Genomic DNA, 26,836 nt, shown 5'->3' on the forward strand with positions numbered 1-26,836 from the left:
CATAATTCGAAGTAGAGCCACATAATAAATCCAAATGCAGGGCGGGTGCAGCAATGAATAGGAAAAAATGCGTGTTTTCCGAGGAAAGATGGACTTGCAGCGAAAAAACCGAACAGAATACTTTTATAATAAGAAGGTGAAGTGTGTTAGGTGAGACCGTATCTCAACCGACTCTATCATCATTTTCATGGACGAGATCAATACCTTCTTTTATTTAGTTTCTATTTCCCACGATTCTGACATTTGAGAAGTTTGATAATTGTAAGCTTACTGTAAGCTTGCGTTAATTCGACATTCTCTGTGAGGATTACAGCACATTCCAGTAGTGCCGTTTTACGCAGCTTTTCGTGTATTATCATGGTTTAAACAAATTAAATTGAAAACGCATCTATACCAATAATTACTCCGGAACTTACATTTATTGAATAGCAGTACATGAAACACATTTATTCCTTTTAAACATTACACTGAAATTGACCCCAAAAAAGTTTTTTTTTTTTTTTATATATATTAAACTCTTGATAAAATTTTTTTTTAAGCGTTTTTAAGCTGAAACATGATCACGCATCAAATTTCATCGATATTTTTTAAGAATGCACACAAGTCTTAAGCTCAGGTGCTTTATATCAATTATTGTTGATTTTAGTAGATGCGTTTTCAATTCATTTAATTTTTTTTAATAAGATAAACACAGTGATCATAATGAATTCTTTTCATGATTTGAAAACGGATCCATTTATATCACATACCAAAACAAATAGTATTACTCAGTATAATGTTTATTCATAATTATATTCCAGACTGAGCTGGTTAGAGTATAGCACGAAATAATACATATTTATACATATTACACTAACAGTGACACAAATATACAATTTATCAAAATTTTAATTTCTAGTTAACTGAAACAATCCTTGGCATGAAAGAATTATTCAGAATTGTTATTGGATGGAAGATAAATAAACGATATATTGCTTATCAATCTTTGTATTTGCCAATATTACTTCACTAAGAACATTAATCACAACTAATATAAAGAATCCTAGTGTCTACATTAGCCAAAAAGATACATTCCAGCAGACAGCAATTTTTTACAGTAAATTATACACATTGCTACTCAGTATACATAAAAATTAATTCAGGAACTGTACTCATAATTATGATAATATCTTTTACAAAAGTAATGGAGTTCCCCCCCCCCCCCTAAGTTTAATAACAACAAAATAAAACATACAGTTAAAAGGCTGATATTTGAAAAAATCCAAAGGAAATCTTTAATGCAATACATCAATTCCCATTCACTCCTTATTTTTTTTTACCTGATTATCCAGCCAAATCTTATTTTCCTAGAGAAAGAGAGATCAATTTCTCTCCTCCCCATTAATTATTGCTGCACCAGTGCCTACATTTGGATTCAAGATTCTTATTTTTTCTAATTAAATAATGCAGTTCTTAACAAATCACAAATAACTTCTTGAAATGTCTTCCTGACATTTCAGAGGGAAATATCGGCATCATGTACTTTGGTTAGGGGGTTTATCGTTTCTAAGATCTGAAGTGGAAAAGGAAGTAAGTCTGCAGGAAATAAACATAAAGATGCGTAAAGAATATTAAACTATCCTAGTTTTCTGCAACATTTGAAAATGTAACACAGTGACATTTTCAATGAAAGCGAATTGCACTTCACATTCTAATTCCTCATAAAAAAACATAGTATAATTCAACAAATTTACACACAATAGCTTCCACAACATGGTATTGTCTTCAGCACATAGATTTTTGAGTTTATGGCTTTTAATAAAATTTTCTTCTTTCAGGCTGCAGCAGATAATCTTTCTGGCTGTTTTTGTCATACTAGGCAGTGTTCAAAGTTAGAAGCAGTGTCACTACATGTAACAACTTCTTTCATGGCAGACTCTACCAATGTTTGACTGACAGAGTCAGCCACAGTGTTGGCAAGGAAGGGAGATATCATCCAGTAATGAGGCAGCCTGGGCATCGAGTTTCTGGCATCACCTTTTGCAGCCTGTATCCAGTCGATAATAATTTTCAGTTTGGATGGGGCATCGTTCCATGAATGCTACTAAGTGGACTTAGGCACAATTTGTGTCTAAATCATAAAGAATCTAGGCAGTCTTCAGTAGTGTACAAAATTAGGAGTTGTGTATCTCAAAACTTACAACTTCTTTCATGGAGGATTCTACCAATGTTTGAACAACAGACGCATCCCAGTCTTGGCAATGGAGATGTCATCCAGTGATGGGGCAGCCAGAGCATTGAGTTTCTTTCATCGCATTTTGCAGCCTATATCCAGTCGATAATAATTTTCAGTTAGGCTGGGGCATCGTTCCATGCATGCCACTAAGTGCACTTATTAGAACAAGATGAGTCTAAGGGTGCATTCCCAGAGATTTAGATCAATCCAGAGATTAAGATTTAGATCTACCCAACTCCCTGGGGGTTCAAGCTAAATTGCAGTTAGCCGAGCGCGCACCAGTAGGCAGGACAGACATTTAAGCTGGCTAAGCTGACAGTAATCTAGTGAGACTCCCCACAGGGATAGATCGATCTAAAATCTATGGAAATGGAGTCTTAATCACTCTGAGAGATTCAGCACTACCTGATTACCATTTTGCCTTTGTAACGTAAATACTAATACCATTTTGATGACAAGAAGTACATGTATGATTTCTAAAAAAACTAGTCGGTGGAAATATTCAACACTTACATACCTTAACACAAAACAAATCCTGTAAGATCATTTGATTCATTTTCTCAAAGGAAGAGGTGTATTGTATAAAGAATAAACATTTGTCTTCCAAATTTTAGGGTTCCATTGATTTCAAGAGATTTCTATTAAAGCTATGTAAAAAATATGCGTTTCCTCAAGGTGAACATTGGAGCAGGACTCTGCTTATATCTGCCATCTCGAAGTTCTGCATTTGCCTTCCCAACCTCTTCATTTACACGCGTCATTATGCTAACAAGGTCATACCTAGGTCATAAGAAAAAATAAATCATATTTTCTGCATATTTAGAATCTATGTATTTTGTACATGATTAAGCTTACTTTTTCTCTTTCAAAATCAATACATTTTTTCATATTTTACATTATGATAATTTTAAAAGACTTGTCTTAAAATGTGTTTACAAAACGAGTGATTTTTCTAAAATTAAACTACCTCTGCCTATAGAAAAAAGCTGTAAAATACATAAAATTCAACAAATCAAAATGAAAAGCATCATAAATATATTTACCTTTCTCCATATCTATCCAGCATTTCCACCAGTTTTGTGATGTACCATGAGCCATGGGTCCTGCTCCTGTAGGAAACAAAGCCTGGGATGGTGGCATAGCCCATCAGGAAGTCCGCCTCATTAGGAATGGTCTCCTGTTCACCGGGGGCATCCTCTTCCACCTGCTGCCTGCCTGGCATGGCACTATCCATTTCCAGCGGAGACCCTGATAGCAGGCAGACCAACAGACATTTGTACTGAGGTTATGTAACTGGCTTTTTATGGCAATTTGAGCATTTTACAAGATTTTACAGAACAACAAAGTGTCATGAGAACTATGTATAAAGCTGGTACTGGAACATATGTAAGCAACTGACCAACATCAGGGACGGATCCAGACATATTTTCTGACAGTCTTCCAAATTATCTTTATTGGTCCATCCTTCATTTTTGACCGTCTTCCGACAAAAAAAAATTAGATAACCGTCAATGTAAACTTGAAAATCTGACCGTCTTCCGGAAGACTCAAAAGACGGCCTCAATCCGCCCCTGAACATTATGGTCTCAACCTGGGACATTTCGCTAGGTAATGACCTGGATGGACTGGTCACTTGATCTATTGTCATATGGCATAAGTAACAGTCTCCACCGCCCCATCCCATATGTGCTCAAAGTTTAACTCCAGGCCTCCTTTCTTGTTGAGTTTTGGGCTTTCTGCCTACTCCCAGATAGCTTCTTTGATGTCATGTTTCTATTCTAAAGACTATTGCTAGTCTTATGACAATAGATCAGGTGACTAGTTGGCTGTCAGTTAGATTGGTCATTTGCTAATGTAAGTTACACTATGATCAGAGTTATACACAGTTCTCATTCTAATTCTACTCGAAGACTCAAAACATTCACTCATTCAGCAAAGCTTTATCCTACCTTCCTGCTTGTCTTTGCCTTGGCAAGCCTGGATAAAGAAGAGTTTTGGTTTGCCTGCTAATGAGGTGCACAGATTGGCCTTAAAACAGTTGGTAATATCCTTGATTAGCACCAGCCTTCCATTTACACCATACACACTCCCTGGGCAAAGAAAATTTGGTGATTAATAAAAAGATATAATAATAATAATAATAATAATAATAATATATATATATATATATATATATATATATATATATATATATATACACACACACACACAAATAAGTAATACTCTAAAACAAAATATTAGTTATATTTAATATGGATTTAATGATGCCGCAACTTAACATTTTGATATTCTAAATGTCACCTTATGATCACCATGCTTTGCTCAGGCTCAATGGAAGTTGACCAAAAAGAGATAATTTCTTAAATTAAAGAAAATGTATTAAAATGGATAACAGCAAAAATTTGAAATACAGGGTACCATGTTATTACTAGAATGTGCTCCAATACCAATACCTTTTTTGAATACTGTGAAGACAATGACTGGATTCCCAAAAATTTAGACCAATCTATCTGGATCAACTTAACTCCCTGGTGTTCACGCTAAATTGCTGTCAGGTTCTGGGAGCCGAGCATGCACAAAAGTTAATTACCCCTTTACAGCTTTTAGTAGGCGAGACAGACATTTAAGCCAGTTAAGCTGACAGCAATCTAGAGAGACTCCCCAGGAGGATAGATCGATCTAAATATCTGTGGGAATGGTCTCAAAGATACACTTACCTAATTGACCATGACTGAGGATGCAGCAAACAAAACAGTCATAAGTGCTGTGGTCAATGTTGTAAGCAGCATCAACCATGGTTCTTGTTATTTCTTGGTCTGTTAGGTCTTTATACACTTTTACTGTGAATTTCAGCTTGCTAAACACATAATGCAGATTACCTGGTGAGAGAAATCAAAATATATTTCTTGTGTCAAAACTGAACATAAGGCATAAGAAAGCATACTAGTGTACATATAGTACATTCACCTGTTACTGACAGTAATCATTGCCAAGTACACATTATTATATATAATTACCATAGCACATTATAACAATTGTACAAATACCATAAGCAATATGTAAATTGGTACTTTTTGAGAACATCTTTTACAATATTCTTGTAGGGTAGAATTTTGCAGTTACTGTAAAGATTCCTACCACAGTCAACATCTGTGCCTGTTCTATCAGGCATCTTCTTGCTGGCTTGGTCACCTTCAATTTTATAAAATTTCTCATTATTGATGATGAAGCACATACCTGTAAAACAAAAAAATATATATATGTATGTAGTATAAAAAACCACACAAAACAAAATACCCCATCCAAATATAATACAATCTTGTAGGGAAATGGAATTCCATTTCTGTAAATAAAAATAAAATCACTCAGCAATATATATTTTTTACAGATTTTCATATTATTGAAAATAACTTACTTCTATTGATGCAGATATTCAAGCTAAAATCATTTCATCTATCAAGGTAGCTATATTAATGTGCATGTAAGATTAAAACAGCGAACAGAAACCAAATTCCACTGATATTCCATCTAAATCTCACCCCTTGGATTACTGTCCATTTTATAGGAAGGTAAGTCCATGTGATCATCTCGTATTGTAATCCTTTCAAGCCTCTGTGCAACATGTTGTGCATCTAAAAAAATGTAACAATAAAACATATATATATATATATATATATATATATATATATTTTCATAAAAGTATCATTCATCTTAACATGATGACTTGGAAAAAAGTGTGAAGATCTGGATGGGTCAATTTGACTATTTTACCCCCGTCACACTAGAGGCAGAATGAGCAAGAATGCTGTCGGAAAGACAATTCTTTCTGCGTTCCTGGATATTCGAAGACCATTCTAAAAATTCCTAGTACATTCCAAATATTTTTACCCATTTTTGTGGCCAGTCCGAATGTTTTGTTTAAAACTTTTGAAGTGCATTCCAAGTGGAAAATTTTCGAATGGCAGTTGAATAGTATTCTAACTGCACCATGACTGCATTCTAAATATTTTCACGGCATTCCAAAAGCATTTGAAACATTCTGATCACATTTGAAGGCTAGAATAAGCTATAATGCAACTCAAATGCATCTCAATCCTATTTCAGCCAGCAATTGAACTACACTCGTACGGCATTCGAAGTGTATTCTAAATATTCTGACTGCATTCTGACAGCATTAATGATATTCCTAGTTTTTCAACTACATTTGAGCTGCATTTGAGAGTTAATACAGCCGAAATGTGCACAAATCATTCCAGGCAGATTCAAGCGCATTCTGAGTATTCCAATGGCATTCTTACAAGAATTTAGGTCAATTTGAAATTTCTTTCCGAATGTAGTAAGAATTTTAAAATTTAGCCATTCCGGCTGGTTCTGCTTGATTCCTGCTGATTCCGAATAAGTGCCATGGGGGCTTTAGATCCTTTTAATAGCTAAGACATGGATGCAGTGGTTGCCTAAGCAGGACATTCTAATAGCATATATCACAGGTATCTCCAAAGTGAACGTGTTGCCCATGTCAAATAATCTTCACTTTCTAGCTCTGCATCACAACTGTATCATGTCTGAATACACTCATGAATTTGGATCCTGGGGTTCTTTTGGTTCAACCTCCTACCTGCATGTCCTGCCTTGGGATTGTAGAACTGATCCCTGGCCTCCGTTGCTTCTTGATCGTGCACTGCAATATTAGGTTCTGAAGCTGTATCTCCTACAAATCACAAAATACAGGTTACACTGAAACTGTTTTTATAAAAGGCATTCATGAATACGTACAGGATTTTGCAGCAAAACTACTGAAATAAACAGAAATAAAGGAAAGCAAAATGCTTCAGAATCTTTTTTTCCTTTTTTTCTAAAATAAAAAAGCTTTGTGCAAAAAAAAAAAAAAAAAGCACATGTATATGGTTTGTTCTGTTTTTCCAAAGAATGTCCTAGTAATTAGTGAAATTAAAGCAATGTGTAAACTTACCCTGTCCTACTGGCTGCCTTCTATTATTGTCAGTGTTCTGTGGTGTTTGCTGTGACCTGCCTGGGGGTGGGGGATTGGGCCTTAATACTGGCTCTGGCCTCTGGGGCATCATGGGTACTTTTGGGGGCACCACCACTGGCTCCCTCCTTTTAAGGTCAATCACATTTCCATGGCGACTTAGTGCTGAAAGTGAATAAAACTGGCTAAATATGTCATATTGTGCCGCTACTGTACATATTTCTAGTGAGCACATGTCACATATCAACAGACACATAATGTACATGTACAATAATGATTATAATACAATGAAAACTTATATGATACCAAGCATGCCATTAAAAGAATCTTTTTGGCAAATAGCTCTTCTTAATATACTTATTCCTGACTGACAATTTTGGCCAGGCAAAATGGATAGATTCAGTTGGTTAAAGAGCATAACATATTTTTTTGTCTGGCCTAAATAAAAAGATATGATTATGAACAGACTAATAGATAAAATAACTGACTTTTGTAAGAATCAATCTTTGTCAGCAAATCCTTCCTGTCTATGCTTTGAACCATCTCCACCAGAACATCAAGGTCATCTGGGGTCAGCAAATTCTGCTGTTCCAAAGCTACAAATAATGTCTGCAGATCCTTGGCATTTTCTGTCTTGTATCTAGGAACATGTGCTTGAGCAATAAACTTCATGGATTCTACTTCACTTTTAGATACATCTTCTGCAATGTCATGCAGTAGAACCCTGTAACAAAGCACAGATATAATAGAACTGTGTTGCCATTTGATAATTAGGTAAGGTGGTTGTCTTAGGCTGTGTTCAGATTAAAAGTTATCTGTCCAGCAGGATCGATCTGGAATAAAACAGCAAATTCAACAAAGAATCATCAAAGATGATATGAGCAATCTGATTGTCAATCACCTATCACTGCTAGTTTGTAGTTAACTGCAAGCAGATATCCAATATAATTCCTTGCTGAAAGCATGTGATATGCCATCCCAAGGTATCAAATTCAGTCTCACCATCTAGGGAAGCAGTGAAACTTTCCAGTACACTGAAATGCTAACCAATGTGCAGAGGCCACTGCTCTAATAAGAGTTTTAACATAGGAAACTTATAGTTGTTTGACATGAATCCATGTTTTACCACTGGAAAGCTTTAGTTTTTTAATTGTTTACACTAGTGGACTAGATTTGGTCTTAAAGTGCAATTTAAGATCACAAGTGATCTTACACCATCTTAATCATTACAGTACAGCAGTAGTCTTAAAATGGACTGAATCTGCTTTTAAGATCAAAAATGATCTAACATCTACTTAAGTGGTCAAGCAGTTTCCTCCCATCACAATGAGGGATACCTCCCCTCACAATAGAGGACACCTCTGCTAACAATAGGAGAATGTGTAAGAGGAGACAACTTAATTGGCTGTCAGATCAGAAATGGTCTTTCTCATGTTTTAAGATCGTGAAAGACTATTTGTGATCTTAAATTGCACTTTAAGGCCAAATCAAGCCCACTAGTATTAACAGTCTGCATCTATTTATGTACCCACCTAAATGGACTCAGTTGTTCTCCATGCTGCTCTATTTTATTTTTTATATCACGTAGTGAGAATCCCATTTGCTTCAACAAGTCTGCTCTTTGTATCCTAAAAAGACATTCCTCTAATAGTTTCAAATTATTGGGGCTTAGCAACCCTTTATATTCTAACTCTGTGAACAGTGCTAAACCTCTGTTGATTTTCTCTAGTTTTGAGTGTGGCAGTACATCACGGCAGAGGAATTTGATGGCATTTAAGTCCCGTGAAACAAGTTGTTCATCCACTTTCTTGAGCAACATTCGGAAATATGAAGCTTGGGCTGGCTGTACTGCATCTGTTTCAATCATTGTGGAAGAAGTGTTGATTTTAAGGTTTAAAACATAATGCTTCCAGTCCTACAACTTCCAAACCTGAAAAAAAGTAAATGTAAATAATGATGATAATAATAGCAATTATAATAATAATAGCATGGCTATCTCGATGTAAAAATACTTAATGACTTTAAAATGTAAATAGCATCATTCACCTCCAAGGGTAACCCCACCTACAAGTGCACTGAAATTTTAAAGTGATAGGTCAATCATTCCCCAAATTTCAAGGGGTGTGAAAAATTAGAATCATCCCTCTCCTCCAATTTTATATGCCTTGGGTGGGTTGTCCTTTTTTTTTTTTTTTTTTTTTTTGAAAAGTTTAATGCTATCGTCCCCTATTCAATGCCAAAAAATGCCAACTTAGTTTAGTGTCCAATGTCTTCTAGAAATGGGAAGTGCATGAACAAGTATAGGTATCTACTATGTGTTTGGTGTCTCACTGATCTACAGATACAGAGTACATTGTGACAGACATATTAAATATTGGATTCTCACCTTTATGCCCTATGCAAATCAAATTCTGCCTTGCTAGACAATATTTTTAGGTACTATTATAACTTTCTAATTCCAGGACAATTACATGTATAAAATAGGGCCCTGTTGGGTTTCTTCTTTACCAGTGAAAGCCACTTTTTATTTTGGAAATTCCCCGAGATGTGTAAAACATTCATATTATTTAGCATGATCCACGAAGCACCCTATTCCCATGACTCATGAATGCAGCTTTTTGTTTCTTGTCCTTTGTGAATACTCAGTGATTTGTGATTTTCAACTCCCAGGACTCACATTATCAATGAAATATGAATAAAGTTTTCTTTACTGTCATTTGTGATTTGATGATCGCTACATCCCTCCAATGGGACCCTCATGAAACAAACACCGTTTCAGACATATAATAAGTAAATGAAAGAAACCTACCAGTACTGTGTAGCTAACACCACTACATCAAGGAGTTTCTGTTGAAACTCCTTGATAACTGTACATGTAGTAAGACTACTAGTACAATGAACTATTGTAGCATATTTATAAACTTACATATATGCTGAATCATGTCAATAATCCATCTTTTAAAACCCTTCTGTTCAATTAGCAGATATTGCTAAAATTTTGTTCCAATGTAGTACACTAGTACTTGTAAGAATTTTAAGTGACAATTAACTGTAGAATTCGGTAGAATTCATACCAGTACATGTAATTATTGATACTGTACTAATAGAAAAATCCGTAGCTACCCCTTATGTTGTGTTAGCATTTTGGAATATGGTTACTTCTCCTCTGGAATTTTCAAAGTGAAAAATACCATAATGGAAACTGGAGTTTCCCTTGTCATTTCAACATTCCAGACATGAATCATCGTGTAAACTTGAAAAGTTCCTATTTCCCTGTACCAATAGGCTTCCTTTCTTTGAAATATTGATCAAGTTTTTAAAAACCTCTCTGTATTAATATCTAGACGTTCTTACCTGTTCTTCAATCGAACTAAAAAATACAAAGTCAAATCAAATTAACAAGACCTTGTTCCAAGTTAAGACATAGTTTTAGAAAGAAAAATATCATGGGGAATTCCCTCGGTATCACACTTTCAAATATGGAAGTATAGAATGAAACACTCGGCATCGAGACTCTTGTTTGGATAAACTGGGCATATATATTGATGACGTCATGAAAATATGCGCAGAAGCTACACGGCCATTTTGTGTTGACTAACGCATCTCATCTCGTTGATACAACCACGGTAAAAAGTGGTCAGCGTCATTGTAAAAGCAATTGACAGCTATGGGTGGATCTGCGACACCCGAGGTTCCGGATTACCGAAGATATAAAGCAGACCATGGTATAAAGGAACTACAAGCCCACGAGGCAAGACTTGCAAAAATGGGTTTGAAAGATCCATGGGTCAGGTAATGTTAACAGGTAAAGGAGTAATTGCTCCTTTCTCTGAGCAGCGATCACTTCGTAAGCATCTTTGTGGGATATCTACTAATGTTCAAGTGGGATTTAAAAATGAAGAATGGGATGGTGTAGCATAGGGCATTTAAATGTGAGATAATGCACTGTCACCTTGAAGGCTTCATCACTTCACTTCGTTTTGTTCTTAAGACAAGAATACATCATGAATTCAGTAAGTGAAAGGTTTTAGGAAACCTATAATCATATTTGAATCATCATTTGGGTCAGGTTTTTGCAAATAAAATCCAGGGCATTGGTCCAGTATTTTTGGATTGATCTTAAGACCAGCATGGGTTCTAAGGATGAAGCTGATGGGATTTGAGTTAGCTATTTAAATCGATTTTATGAGGCGATTTTATGAAATTTGATTGAAAATACTCAACTATTTTTTAGTATTTTTTTATGTACAGACACAGATGTGTCTGTACATATTGCCATCACCTGCGTCTGTCGTCGCCGTTCATGTCGCCGTCGATGTCGCCGTCGCCGTGCACTTTCAGCGTTAACACCATAAGTGGAAGACAGTTTTACTATGTGGCTTTATATTTACAGAGCTGATGAATATTCATCAAATGCAGGTCAAGTTCGAAAATCAGCATGATCGGGCCATTATTGTAGAATTTATGCTGTTTTTTTACTTTTCAGCATATATGCAACACTGTTAACACATTTCAAAGAAAACCGATAGGCCTGTTGTCATGAAACTCACAGGAGTAATCAATCTTACTAAAACGCAGGTCAAGTTTGAAAATCGGCATGATCGGGCCACCATTTTAGTAGTTATGCTGTTTTTTCACTTTTCAGCATATATGCAACACTGTTAACATATTTCAAGAAAAACCCATAGGCCTGTTGTCATGAAACTCACAGGAGTAATCAATCTTACTAAAACGCAGGTCAAGTTCGAAAATCAGCATAATCGGGCCATTATTTTATAAGTTATGCTGATTTTTCACATTTCCTCGGATTCAATTCTTAGGCATGTTAACAGTCTCATTATTTAATTAATAAGATATGTAAAAGTGTTTGTTTGACATTTCCTGCATCTTTACAACATTGTTAGTTGATTATGTAAAAATGATGGTAAACTTGTTATCGTGTATTGTGTAATAAAGTGTCAAAAATGGAAATAAACTCATATCATTGCAGTTTGTAAGATTCAATCATTCACTATGCTCAGAAACTCAGAATGGAGGAAATTGAACATTTGACACTGTTCTATTGATATTTTTCACATCTCATCAACTTTCTTAGTTGATCATATAAAAATGGCAGTAAACTGTTAATTTTGTTTTATGTTAAAAAAGTGTTAAAAATGAAAAAAAAAATGCATTTCAGAACAGTGCTGTCTTGTCTACATTTTGGCATTTTCAAGGTGTGACTTTGAAGTTCCATGGGCCTGAAGACCTTTGCCAGTCACATTTTCTGAATATCCATGATACTAATATTTTATTATTAAAAATTGATGGTTATTATCCTGTTAAACATTATGTAATATTGCATCAAAATTTGAAGAAACCCCTATTTTAGACACTGCTCCCTTGATGACCATTTAAGGAAAACCATGTCACTTACTGTTCTCTTACAGGAGAGAAACATGGGACTAAAATACAGTTTCATTAGGCAATGCAGTCTGTTTGGTAAATTTTTCTGGCAGTTAATCAGTTTTTTTGTGAAAATTGATTTTTTCACATATTGGCAATTTCAAGGTGTAACTTAGAACCGCCTTGGGCTTGAAGACCCATGCTAGTCACATTTTCTGAAAATCCACGATATGTATATTGTATTATTAAAAACTGATGGTCTTTATGATGTTAAGCATTATGAAATATTGCATCAAAATAGAAGAAAACACAATTCTGGGTATTGCTGCCATGATGACCATCATGGGAAAACCATATTACTTATGATTGCCAAACTTTTAAAAAAGAAACACAGGACTAAAATGCAGCTCGAGTTGGAAAAGCAGTCTAATTGACTTCTTTTTCTGGAAGTTTTACTTTTTCAAAGTGTGAACTTGAACTCCCATGGGCCTGAAGCCTTATGCTTGTTACACATTTTACTTACATTGGTATTACCTGTTGAGCATAAATAAAATTTGATGTTGAATTTGCAGTTTAACATAATGTACTTTTGCATCAGAATTGACAGTAGCCTATTTTGTTATTTCCTGCTTTTTGTCTGTACATTTGACAGCTTTGCTGCCTTGTTTTAATATGTTAGACTTATAGAGTGGCATTCTTAAGTTGCTTATATCTGTGGTTTTAAGGTTTTATTATAATTGATCAATGTGACAGCCAAGCGTGGGTGGCCTGGGGGAAGACTGCAAAATACATGTAATAAGATAAATATGATGTGAAGAAAGCAGCAGTTAGCCTGTCTCAAGTGACAACTGCTTTAATTGAACATGTCTTTATAACCTCTACCAAGGAGGTTATGTCTTTGGTTCCATTTGCTTTTTTGTTAGACTGTCTGTCTGTTGGATATTGCAAACAGACAAACGAACAAACTAATGGAACCAAAAACATAACCTCCATGGTTGAGGTAATTAAAAAATAATAACGAGAATGGCCATGCCTTGGTAGAGGTCAGCACTTTTTTTGTGTTTTACTAGCTATTTGTTTTGTGGATCTAAAAGTACCCTTGTGCCTCTTTCTCTCTCTCAATCTGTTTATCAATCTCTCAACCAATTTTTTAGTAAGAGTTAATTGCAGAATGCTTTGTTTGCTTTCAGAAATGAGATATGGCGATATCACAAAGCGAAACACTCTCCAATGAGATGGCACATGGCTGTTCCTATTTTGCTGGGTTGTGTTCTAACGACAGCGTTCATAAAAACTCAGGAATATTTGGGATTCAGGAAGTCACATGATGACCATCACTAAGCTTTATGAAAACTTAAGAAATGTCACGCTTTGTCCAATACATTCATTGGAAATATGCTTGATGTGGTATGTGGAAATCACCATGGTAACTATGTTCTTGTAGATTATATCACAAAGTGTGAAATCGGATACAACAGATAAGCAGAAGGACACATGTAGATTGTAGAACAATGCATGGAGGAAAGTTACAGGATTATGTTGCCCATGAAGTTAATCATTGTATGACTTGTTTGATGTATAAACTGGAATTGTTAAATAATAAAATGTTTTGTTAAAAAGAACTTATGTTTTATTTTGTTTCAAAGGGAATTTGTTCAGTAATGAAAGTGATACATCATACTCATCATCAATGCTAGCTGAAGATCTACAGTACCACAGGGTTCATACAGCCTTAAATAGTGCTTGGATTTAGCCGTCTTGAAGTCGGCTTGTGACCTTGAGAAGTATTTGGAATTGCAATTAGCCTTGAAAAGCATTTGAATTTGATCACTAAGCAATTTGTCAGAAATTATTTCAAATCTTGTCATTTTAACCTGAATGTAGACAATAACTATCAGAAGGGGAGAATACCCTTTTTGAACAACATTTAATTGTATTCTTTTAATGTTTCAACATTGATGTGTTGCTCTCATTTGCTTTCATGAATTCCTTGAAAAGCATGTGAATTACAGCCTCAAAAGTCCTTAAATTTGTTCTTAGTTTCCCTGCACAAACCCTGGACCAAGTGGTGAAAAAATAAGCCCCACACCTAAGTTAAAATTTTTTTTAAATCAAAGACTTGAGTGAAGTGTATTTTGTGAATGATAAGCAATTAAGCATTATAATATATATTGGCAGACTGAAATGATGAAAAAATTTTTGAAATGAAATGGTCTTTGATTAAAGAATAGATATTTTGAAGACATTTTAATGCTTGGATATCCTCATGAAGTCAAACATTTTCCTCTAAACCAAACCGAATGCCACCATATAGTTTCAAATAATATAGCTTAAAGATACAAAGGGCATTGTTCATATTTCCTGAAAAATTATATTATAAGATATTTTCTGCTTTCTTGTGCTATAAATGAAACATTTCAAACTAAATTTAATTAAAAATGGTATAAAATGTGGAATCCAAGCAATGGTTTGTGAAAAGAGTAAAATTTTCTCTTTTAAGAAAATAGCAAATCTCAGATAAGGTACCCTTAACTGTGCTTTTCCTAAATATAATGATGAAGCTGTTACAAAAGGGGTTTTTGCATGGACCGTTTGGGCACACAATGAGTGGGCAAAAAACAATTGTGTTAAATTTGCAACACAACCTCATATGCTTTAAACCTTTTTTTATTTGTAATATAAAGAAATAAGGGGAATAGTTTCAGCGAAACAATTACATTTGTGTGCAGTCGTCTCAGTACAATAAAAAAAAAACATTCCTTATTTATCACTTAATTTATAAATCCAACAACAAAATGCAATAGAAAAGGCTTGCCTTTACAGTATTTCTTTTAAGAAATTTTCATATACCATTTGGAAGGAATATCATTTAGACTTACCAATGTATGAATGCACTCAAATACTTCAAATTTATTCAATTAAGTACTAATATTTTAGTTGCTTAAACACATCTTCAAAAAATTATGAAAATGTGAACTGCCAAGAATACATTCACACTAAGCCAAACCACAAGAATTGCCTCTTTCCCTACCTTAGCCATAGCTAAGCTGAAGAAGGCAAGGACCTTACTTTGTCTTACACTTCCAGATTCCTAGCATCACTAACACAATTCCAATGCCTTAGTGTCACACAGATAAGGCATTCACATTTGGTTTTACTCAAAACATTTTTGTCCAAAAATGCAAATCCAAGGAATTTAAATACATAGCTTCTTCCATGCAAACTTCCACAAATCTGATAGCTGTCATATAAATATAAAACAGTGTCAATAGCAAAAACATCTGAAATTTAAAATATCTATCATCTCAATGAAAAATTTACTTCTACAGTTCCAAGCTGTGGAAACTAAAGGGATTGTCCAAACACAAAAAGAAAATACTTCTTTAAGAGGGGAATAGAAGGTAGTTCAGGTGATTTCATAAAAGAAGTGATATTTAAATTGGCAAAACAAGCCATGTGTTACATTAAAGTTCTTTCATCCAATTTTGAAATCCAAAGCCATTATCCTTTTCAACCAAACTAAAATCTATGGAACTATATAAAAGATCCATTATCTACATAATTCACCACCAATATTCATTAATAGTAATTACATGCATGTTAACAAGAAAAATATTCTTTATGTAAAGAACACATAGTATCATCTCATGAAGCATATATCACACACTGGCAGCCACAGAAGCATTACTTGGAATATTACGTATTGTTGTCATTTTTGAGATGCAGAGCGTCAAGTAAAATAAAACCTTCAGAAAGTAAGAAATAAAGGATTAAAAAATAAACCTTTTATTGCTAAAGGATAGCAAAAATAGGAAACAAAAATGGTCTCCCAACAACCCTTAAGACATCCAGTTCACCACGTCTTTATTACCTTGAAGTAAAACATACAATACCACTGCAACAACAAGCATTTTATTCTAGCTTGTAAGCACATGCTACAGCTTACAAACAAGTATTTACAAGCTGTAACCAGCTTAACAGTTAAACATCTACAAAGGTATCCACAAGCTATTTTCCAGCATATTCTCCATTATCTTACTTTTTTTTTAATCAGTAAGAAATGGCTAATTATTTTGTTAACATTAAAGTAGGAAAATGATCAGAGGTTTTTAAGGGAAAAAATAAAAATATCTCCAAAATTAAGAAAAAAGAAATAGGAACTTGACGCCCTGCTTGTGACAAATCTTCAAAAATTCATTTTTGAAGATGGAAACAGGATCCCAAAGTTCTTTGTGGTGAGTAGAAAAAAAACAAAAAAACAAAAAAAAAACTGATCTCAAATTTTTGCAAAATAAAGCAACTAGTGCATAATTACTGTGCACCTTGTGACCTTAAAATGTTTTTTTTTAACCAAGACATAAGTTGTTTATAATGTAAGCTTGACCACATCTTGCTTTTTATCACACTTCGAATAATAATCCTCTGCATGTTTTCATTACTCTCTGGTAATGGGGGGAAAACAACCTAGAGGTGTCTAATCTGTCTCCTGAGTATTTTCCTCTGATTTTATAACCTTTTCTGTTTGCTCTTGTTCACCTTCACAGTCAACAGGCTGTTTATTATCATCATCACCCAGGTGATGACTGGTAAGGTCCGATGTTTTTTCATCTTGCATATTGCTGCTTAAACTTCCCTGTTCTTGCTGTTGCAATGCCTGTTCATTTGGGTATTCACTGCCATCTGTAACCTCGTCTGTTTGACTGAAGTCTTCGTACTCGGCATTTTCATATTCATGCTGCTCTACATCCTCTCCAGACTTACTCAGTTCCTGAACACAGAACATAAAATCTCATTTTTCATTTCAGTTGAGTGAAAGTCTTTTATCACTTATAGATAATGTATTTTCTTTCTTAAACTAAACAAACTGAAAACTTAAGGAAATAAAACCCACATGCTCAAGCTTTTTTAAAAATCTGTATAAAAATGAAAATATAAATGTTTTCACAATCTTCTATTTTGGCTGTCTGCAACAAATCAAACACCACAAACCTGCTGCGTATATTTATGATTCTCTAAAAAAAAAAAAATAAATAAATAACTGAAAGAAGACTTAAATCAGTTAGTATTTGACTAGTTTTTATTAAAGCCATGTACCTCTGGATGTATGATAGGTAAGGGCACCTTGGGTCTACGGACAGGTGACCTGTTCAGACTGTGTTGCTGTTGAACCTCAGGATTGTAGTAGATGGTGCCACTGCGCCTGGGGGTGACAGGCTGCTGAGATTCAGGATTATAGTAAGTGACGCCCCCTGCTGTATATAACTCTTGCTGAGGAACCTAAAAATATCAGGCAATACATGCCAATCAACACTAAGTGTAGACTACAACATTTCATAGTAAGATGCTATGGCTTATCTTTTATGGGTCTGATTCTTTTGAATTTTATTCTCAAAGATTTCTTCCAACAGGATCACCCCTATCGTCTTCTGCTACACAAAAGTAACCCAATTTTTCTTTGAATATAAAAAAAAGTGCACAAATTAGCAACAGCTAAGTACATGTTAACGAAACTGAAATCACTTACTGGTGCTTGTTGTGGGGGTGCAGGTGGAGACGGGAATCCTTGGAGTGGGATGTGCCCTGCTATTTGGTAGTGGGGCGGTGGTGGTCCAGCAAAGTTCACCACTCCCTGCTGAATGAAAGCTGGCTGCATTAAGGACTGGGTTGACAGACCTGTTGCCATGGTAGCCACAGGAGGGGTCAGCAAACGAGGAGGGCTCTGGATTTGAGGTGTGGGGCCTGCAAATGGTAGCAGTAGAACCATATATCAAATACAAAATGTTTAAAATATAATAAAAAAAGGGCATCTACAGTGCCAAGTTTCCTGACCCGAACAACAGCTTTTTAAAATTAATTTTTCTTTGAATTCCAAGAACCATCTCCCATAATCACTCTACATAATGCCTTTATGTGCATATTCTTTAAAGAAAAAGTTGTCCTGTACCTGGTATGGTATATGCCACCTGCGGCCGTACAACATGCTGTGGTACTTGGTGACGTGGAAGTGGCGCCCTTGGTTCAGGATACATGTTACCACCATGAGTGGAGGGAGGCTGATAACCTACACAAATATCAAAAAGTTATCAGAGCAAGGAAGAAACAATAAAGATTCAAACCTAAACCCTGACATATAGACTTACTTGATCTACAAAAAAACTCCTGTAATTTCTTTTTCCATTTTAGCCATTGTTTACAGATACTCCAACCTACCACTCTGAGGGCTAGTGTTATAAAACTGCTGGCCCTGTTCTCCTCCACCTTCCTGATAGCTGGACTCCGGCATATTCCTCTGCCTCTGAGAGGAGTATCTCTTGGGACGGTTTTGTGATGCATCCACTTTTGGCGGGGCAGGGAATCCTCCCCGTCCACCTGCAGCAGACCAATTTCCCTTGTTTTGGGCATTCCCTGGGGAAGGGGCTTGTTGCTGAAGTGGGCCTCCTAAAAGGCGAAAAAAGTTTAACCACTCGTTTACTTTTTAATTGATAGTTTTCCAATCTCAAGTCTATGTATACTGCATGTTTAATTTTTTGACTGATTTTGTATTACACCTTACTCAGCTCCAGTTATTACATTTCTATATTACATAAATGATTTCACATGTAATGTTCACTGATACAAGTAAAATTGAAAAGAAAGCTATAACTTTGGAGTGTTTTCACCCAAAAAAAATACCTTGCTTTGGTTTATTTTGCTCCTCTGTGACTGAAAGTTGTTCCATGCCTTGCTCGATTGCAGAACTTGAACTATCCTGAGACCTTGTATGGCCTGCCCCTCCCTTAAACCTCCTGTCCCTTGCATAAGACTTCCTATCACTACCCCCTCCTCCTTCAGAGCTGGACACAGTGCTCGTTCTGTTGTCACTTTGGGCCATAACTTTCCTAGAATCTTCTTTCAATTCAATTCTGATATCTGGGCGCTGAACATCTTGATATTCTTTCCTAGGGGAAGGTTCCGAGTTGTTGTTGCTATTTTCAGTATTATTATCCTGATCATAATTCTGATCTCGATTACTTTTCCTGAAATTTGCATTAGTCCACTGTCTCTGAGGGACAGGAGGATTTTTAAATTCATTACTTCTTCCTTGAGTGTTATTCTGTAAGTCACTGTATGTCCTTGATTCTCGCCAACCAGAATCTTCTGGTCTTCTACGTTCCCCTCTGCCACGCCCCCTGCCACGCCCACCACGCCCACGTGGTGGACCACGTCTCTGCCTTGGCATGTCTTCTTCATTCACAAAATCACTAAGCTTTGTATTTCTCTTCCTGTAGCCTCCATCCCTTGAATAAAATTTGACATGCTGTTAAGGGATTAAAAAATCATTAAATCAAAAAATTAAGAACAAGGTCTTGTCACTTTTTAAATGACTAAAACAATTTAACTAAAAGGGTTTTACAATGTTCTTGCTAATTAAAGCAACAAGTTCATTAGCTTGTTAAAGAAAATCACAAATGGTATTTTGTCACAAACAACAGTGGGAGAAAGCATCTACATTTGTCTCTTATTGATGTAACACTGTCTTCCCTATATAAACTGGGGGACACAACCAATGAGGTCACCAAGTAACACCTAGTGACATCAGTGCAGACTGAAGATGTCTGAGTGACATCAAAACATATCTGCACTGTAAAATACCAGTTGGTGACAAAAGGACATTTGTAACCTAATTCACTTGCTATTATGAAACACAAACCAGGAACAGATTCCTAGAGACTCACCCCAGACTCTCCAGAGTGAAAGTCGGTTATTTCAGAAGCAGTAGCAAATGAGAGTTGAGCACACAATTGAACATAATGTTGAGACATTTGTACCTTGAGCTATTAAATCTCCTGGGAGCTTCAGGGGGCTTATCATAGGCCCTTATGTCATATCCATACATGGCAATGATTTCTTCTTTGCTTTTTGGAGCCTGCATATCATCATAAAATTTGTCATGTAGCCATTTGCCCTCATCTTTCCATAATGTCTTCTTTGGCCTGAAAACACGAAACAAAAAATATATCTTTTATACCTGCCAATCAGATCTATAGAACATAGTTCTTTTTCTTTTTATTCTTAAACTTCTAATATTTTGTACACTTTAACATAATTTCAATGATTTTCTAAGAAAAGTTCTTGTAAACATTACACAGAAGGCAGTAAATGGATTTTATTATAAATGTATACATATATATCAAGATATATCAAGATAACTGCTTAAAAAAAAGAATACAAGCAGCTGAAACCTTACATAACTAGAGGATCAGAGAGGCGATACCGCCTCCGAATATTGTACCACCAGCTGGAGCAAGCGCATTCGTATAGACCCCAACATACACAAAATAAGGGACACAGCCACCAGTTTTGTGCTTGACAAGCTGTAAAAATGCAATCAACAAGAATTTTTAAACTATTGCAAAAAATATATATGGTACAATCAAATTTAAGTTCTTCGTAAGGTAGGTCAAGGGTCAATTTCAAGGTCACAGTAAATTGCCAGTATATGACTTCCTATTCAAGTTCAAGAGTAACTATGGACCTATCTCTGTCAAGTTTGAAGTTAAAAGAGAAAGAAATTAGCAGAGTTCAGTTCTTGATAAAAAGTAGGTCAAAGGTCAATTTCAAGGTCACACTTAGATTGCCAGTATATGACTTCCTATTCAAGTTCAATAGTAACTATGGACCTATCTCTGCCAGTTTTGGAGATAAAAGGGCAGAAAAATTTGCAAAGTTCAGTTCATGGTGAAAAGTAGGTCAAAGGTCAATTTTAAGGTCACATTTAGATTGCCAGTATATGACTTCCTATTCAAGTTCAATAGTAACTATGGACCTATCTCTGCCAGTTTTGGAGATAAAAGGGAAGCAAATTTTGCAAAGTTCAGTTCATGGTGAAAAGTAGGTCAAAGGTCAATTTCAAGGTCACATTTAGATTGCCAGTATATGACTTCCTATTCAAGTTCAATAGTAACTATGGACCTATCTCTGCCAGTTTTGGAGATAAAAGGGAAGCAAAATTTGCAAAATTCATTTTATGGTGAAAAGTAGGTCAAAGGTCAATTTTGAGGTCACATTTAGATTGCCAGTATATGACTTCCTATTCAAGTTCAATAGTAACTAAGGACCTATCTCAGCCAGTTTTGGAGATAAAAGGAAAGCAAAATTTGCAAAATTCAGTTCATGGTGTAAAGTAGGTCAAAGGTCAATTTTAAGGTCACATTTAGATTGCCAGTATATGACTTCCTTTTCAAGTTCAATAGTAACTATGGACCTATCTCTGCCAGTTTTGGAGATATAAGGGACTAAATGTTATAATTTTGGAGTTACCATAATGTGCCTTAAATTTCGTACAGAAAAAAATAATTAAAATAAAGAAAATGTCATTTTGGTCAAAATTCTTGAAATAGGAGGTGCTCTGAAGTTTCAGAAGTTCAAATTTGATGAAATAATGTCATTTTTGAACACAAGTTGTCTGCTTTGCCAAGCCTTATGTTTTATTTTTCCAGAGTTCAAAATTTATTATCCATTACCGTACTGCACATTTTGCTTTTACCACCAATATGTACTTTTTGATACAGCGTAACTCGAAAACCGTATGGAATACAAAAAAACGGAGACCACCTCCAGTGTTGGGCTTTACATGCTCTACAAAATGCAAAAAAGAATGGGTCTCTAGCATTAACGGTTCCCGAATTAGAGACAGTTTTCAGTTTCGGTATCTTATGGCCGCTACTCCCGTGAAAATGCACCGATTGACCCCAAATTCATGGAGATGAAAGATGACCTGAAGGGTAACACTTTCCAATAATATTATTGGTTAAGTCTGTGTGGTGTCTGAATAACAGGGCAAAAAAATTTTTTTTCGTAAAAAATTTCATTTTTTTGAAAATTTTGGCCCATTTGACCTTGAAGTAAAGGTCAAAGGTCAAATCCAAGGGTATATTTGAAATCTACACATATGACTTTTGGAAAGCCGTCTATAGAAATTTTTCCCATAACTCCTTCCGTAGGGTAGATAATTAGCATTTAATTTTGCCATTTTTAGACAAGGGTGCATTGCAATGAGTGCCACACCCAGACCCCAATACCGACAAAGCCCAAATTTTACGTGGAACGAGTTGAGATTATAGGTGACCTAAATCCATGAGATGGGTACGGGGGCCCTTACCGTCTAGGAGGAGAAGCGGTAACGGTAGCCATCCGGCGGAACGATCCGGACGGGACCGAAACCATGTGTACCGCCAGCGCTAACGCTGGTGGTACAATTAGCAGAATGCACATGATATTCTAACAACTTGACTCATCATCTACTCTACCTGTCTTCTTCTTCCTTGATCTCCTCTGACCCCATCCTGCTATCATGCTCATAGAAATTACCCTTTCTAGGAACAAATGCTGGATTTTTGCGGTCCTCATCATCATCAAGCTCTCTGGAAGATGCTGGTTGTTCCTGAGACAAGGAAATATGAAGACAAATTAACTCACTTGGAAGGAAATTTTCTTTCTCTGAGAAACTTGGTAGCAAGAAATTAGAAACTGTTTAATACTTGCAACCATTTCTTTTTCATATATTCAAAAATTAGAAAAAAAGGGGTTATGAAGAATATTCTCCAATTTTACATGGGAGTTTAATATAAAAAAATGGTAAAGGAATTTAGCTTGCCAAATAGAAAAAAAAAACACCAAGAACATAAATCCTGAAAGTAACTGATACTAGTGGTTCAGGGTCCTTTTTATGTTAAACAAACCTCCCCATCTCCACTCTGTCGCTCTTCTCCAAGCTCCTCCCCATCTTCATCTTCAATTATCACACTGTCCTCGTCATCATACTCTTCTTCATCCTGGCATAAATTAACATATTTTATATGTAACAACAATCACACACTAAATATGTGATAAATTACTGAACAGCAAATATGTGTGGCATATGTTATGTCAGATCACGTGTAAGAAATATTTCTTTATCATCTAAATAATTTAAGAAGTTTACTAAAAAAAAAAGAAATAGAAAAACCTCTTCTTCTTCATCCTCCTCTTCGTCTTGATCTTCTTCTGCACTTTCATATTCCGAATCTTCTCCTACAAAAAAGTTGTCAAGTCATTAAAGAGGTAAACAACTGCATTGAGAATGTATTCAAAAAAAAAAAAAAAAAAAAAAAAAGAAAAAAGTTTAAGTGAGTAAATGTTTCCACAAGTCAGATGATGAATGTCAATCAATGCTGAGAACTGAGTGTACAAAATATAAATTACCTTCTCCAGTAACTTCTACACCTTCTCCTTCACTTAACTGAAATGCAAAATTTATAAAAAACATAAGTATGCTATTTGAAGCAGTTATCCTTTCTGCAGCTTTAATAATTGATAATTATGAAAGTAAGGCATCATAGCACAATTAACTTAGAAAATCAAGAAGCAGTTCATCGTGCCCTAAACAGTTGCTTTGAAGTGTATCAATTAGTTAGTCCTTTTATATCAATTAATGAACCAGTTAAATAAAAATGATTTTCCTTTTTTTTCAGAAATGGGACAGAACTACCATTTCCGCATGCAATTTTCACTCATAACTTCTCTTTTGTTTGAAATGAGATGTTGATACTAAGACAAATAAGCCTCCACAAAGAAAATCAAAATTTAGTAGTTCTGTCACGTCTGGAAAAAATGGATATAGATTATCATCTGGGTTTATTCAGCATGCCTCCCAATCTTATAATTCTGTGATTTTCAATGATCTTTTTCTAAATCAGTTGTTGTGATTTTGATGAATGTCTTTGCTTTTCAAATAAATTTGTTTGGCAGTTGACATCATGATTTAAGATGTTTTTACAAGAAACCTTTTCAAATATAATGAGAACTGAGATCATTTAGAAAATATGTAAGTAAATTGCAAAATTGAATTTACTTGAAAACCATAGATAGAATTTATGAACACTGAAAATCACACTTAAATGTAAAAAGCGAAGAGAACATAACTGCGGCATTATTACACTGGAGAATGAATTGATACAAAAGGGCAATGATCAAAATTTATAGTTTTCCAAGCAAATGGGCAGGGAACACCATTGGAACTTTACTGGTTTTTTTTTTTTCATAACTTATTTTTAGCCAAGCATTCTTAGAGTTATTTTTACCTGTAGTAAGTTCAGGGTAGAGGTACATGTAAGACATTAACCTTAGTTGCAGTACTTAAGCAAAATTATGGGTGCAAAATCAATGACAAACATTTCATAATAAATATTTCCTTTTAGCCTTCTAGTGGTTTTCACGCCAGGTTATTGGGGTTTTGATTCCAATACAAATATGTGAATGTTGCGATCAACTTTGGTTCAAGTTGAAATTCAAGCAATTATGGAATTAACTCCAGTCTTAGTTACTTAGTAGGCACGTGTTGTCATGATTACTAAATGTAAGTAGCACTCCTTAGTTTTCTTCTTTGCTGATTAATAACATTTAACTCTATAAAATGCGTCTTACACATTCTGAATCTTTTCTTAATTCTTTTTTATTCTTCTGAAGTGTGGGTATTTCCGTGGCTTCGTCTGCGCTGGCTTCTGACTCTGAATGAGAAGATTCATCACTACGCCTTCGTCTCCTATCCGCCATTTTCATTGAACTGAATGATAAGTGCTGCCACCTTTCGTTTATATCCAAGACACAACCAACATAATACCTTTCTCTCGGTAAATATCATATTTTTGCTGGTGAGTTTCAGTTCCAAGGAAGAATATTATATAAATATTTTCTCTTGCATATGTTTTCAACTACTTCAAGAGACTTATTCACCACACTAACTGCTGACGTTGATGGCTTGTCTGTCTTGTGGAGACTTTCATTTTCATATTTATATTTCTGCACGTCCACGATACTGAGTAACAGCAGTGGGTGATGTGCTTTGAAAGTCTGTCAAAATATTCCTATGTGTTGGATTACAATGGGGGTGCTTTCATATGAAAGGGGGTAGATTTGTCTTATAACAACAAACAATTTTGTTTCCAAACATTGCTGTGTATTTTAAACTTTTTAATTCTTAGCCGAAAATGACACTAAAACAGCGCTTAAATCTGGGCCACAGACATACCATTATTTCTTTTAATATACGTGTATAAAATTTGTTTTATAAACATTTACAAATCATTTACAGTATGTACCATACCGTTGCTACACGTTTCCAGTGACTGGCATTGGACGCGTTTACAAAAAGCTGTTACCTTTGCTATTTGTTCTTGTTTGTTTCCGTGGCATTGCTACATAGAAGCTGAGTACACCTGTAAGAACCATTCACAGACCCTATCACACTAACTGTGAATCGATCTATCTCCGAGGGGATTCTCGCTAAATTGCAATCAACTTAAGCCGCTTAGATGTCCGTTTGTTTAGCAGCTTCAGTAGGCGTGCCAGACATCTAAGCCGCTTATTAGCTGAAAACAATTTAGCGAGAAACCCCTCGGAGATGGATTGATCATGTCAGATCGATCTAGTTATGGGAACTCAGTCAAAATGGCATCAATTTTTTTATTGATAGCCAACAAATGAAGATGATTCCGATATGTTTTCTGCATTTAAATTGCTGTGCAATAAGCATAGATATCACGCACTTAAAAGTCTCTTTTACAATGGAGAAAGGCTCTTTTACAATGGCTAATGATAGAAATGAATCTCATATTCCCGACCAATATTCATACTTGAATTGGTCTCCACAGCGTTGGATACATATATATATTTTCCATTACACAGATAATGCTGACATTTAATTGGTTGGTTTTAAATAGCATGAATCGAAAACACCACCAAAGTCCTTTAAAAAGTAATGTAGTAGGCCTATTTCGTGCCAAAAACTCACCCTTATGCGAAAAACTCGCTGAACATAAGCCAGCACATTATGAGCATGTATTGCTGTAGAGAAGCAGTGCGCGGTGGTACTTCTGTTCAAATACGTCGGTTCTTTTCAGATAAATTACGTGGGGAAGCGAGAACCCAGTCAACCAATGTCCAAGCAGGGCCCCGTATCTCGAAAGCATCGCGTATTGCGAATAGCTATATCAAATAGAGGCTACAATGTATTACATGGGACGAGTATGGGCGAGTTATGGAATCGAGACGCTTGCGCACGATCGAAATGCGCGATGCTTTCGAGATACGGGGCCCAGGGCAACATTTTTTTGCGTTCACCCTTCCCTCTTCCACATCGTTATTTTTTTCTGAATTGTCACCCCTCCTCCCCCCCCCCCCCCACCCCCAAAATAAAGGTGCTTCCTACGCGCCTGTTTGAACAAATATCT

The 26,836-nt window shown here is 35.5% G+C and overlaps 3 protein-coding genes across 4 annotated transcripts; 1 reads left to right on the forward strand and 2 right to left on the reverse strand.

Annotated features, from left to right (window-relative positions):
- Positions 1-763: 763 nt before the first annotated feature.
- Positions 764-10,745, reverse strand: LOC106152179 (caspase-8). 2 transcript variants are annotated; one of them, XM_013525675.2, is made up of 11 exons: positions 10,557-10,745; positions 8,735-9,132; positions 7,691-7,926; positions 7,185-7,367; positions 6,831-6,923; positions 5,755-5,847; positions 5,354-5,452; positions 4,933-5,094; positions 4,165-4,305; positions 3,259-3,463; positions 764-2,995 (listed from the first exon to the last, which is right to left on the reverse strand). In XM_013525675.2, exons 2-11 carry the CDS (start codon positions 9,067-9,069, stop codon positions 2,863-2,865), a joined length of 1,680 nt encoding a protein of 559 aa, XP_013381129.2. In that variant the 5' UTR covers positions 9,070-9,132; positions 10,557-10,745; the 3' UTR covers positions 764-2,862. The 2 variants fall into 2 exon arrangements, with proteins under 2 accessions (XP_013381129.2, XP_086863378.1); XM_087007252.1 differs by lacking the exon at positions 10,557-10,745 and adding an exon at positions 10,326-10,456.
- A 6-nt stretch (positions 10,746-10,751) lies between these two features.
- On the forward strand, positions 10,752-14,209 carry LOC106152180 (uncharacterized). Its single transcript, XM_087007253.1, has 2 exons — positions 10,752-10,994; positions 13,778-14,209. The coding sequence occupies exons 1-2, from the start codon at positions 10,870-10,872 to the stop codon at positions 13,926-13,928; spliced, it is 276 nt and encodes a 91-aa protein (XP_086863379.1). The 5' UTR covers positions 10,752-10,869; the 3' UTR covers positions 13,929-14,209.
- A 1,027-nt stretch (positions 14,210-15,236) lies between these two features.
- LOC106152195 (uncharacterized) lies at positions 15,237-25,194 on the reverse strand. The gene is made up of 12 exons (XM_013525697.2): positions 25,032-25,194; positions 23,811-23,847; positions 23,575-23,639; positions 23,309-23,401; positions 22,877-23,010; positions 20,396-20,560; positions 19,260-19,864; positions 18,798-19,025; positions 18,532-18,648; positions 18,112-18,326; positions 17,682-17,864; positions 15,237-17,355 (listed from the first exon to the last, which is right to left on the reverse strand). The coding sequence occupies exons 1-12, from the start codon at positions 25,164-25,166 to the stop codon at positions 17,062-17,064; spliced, it is 2,271 nt and encodes a 756-aa protein (XP_013381151.2). The 5' UTR covers positions 25,167-25,194; the 3' UTR covers positions 15,237-17,061.
- Positions 25,195-26,836: the final 1,642 nt, after the last annotated feature.

Source organism: Lingula anatina, chromosome 2, assembly GCF_051362555.1.
Source record: "Lingula anatina isolate TDL-2025a chromosome 2, LinAna3.0, whole genome shotgun sequence".
NCBI classification, from domain to species: Eukaryota; Metazoa; Brachiopoda; class Lingulata; order Lingulida; family Lingulidae; genus Lingula; species Lingula anatina.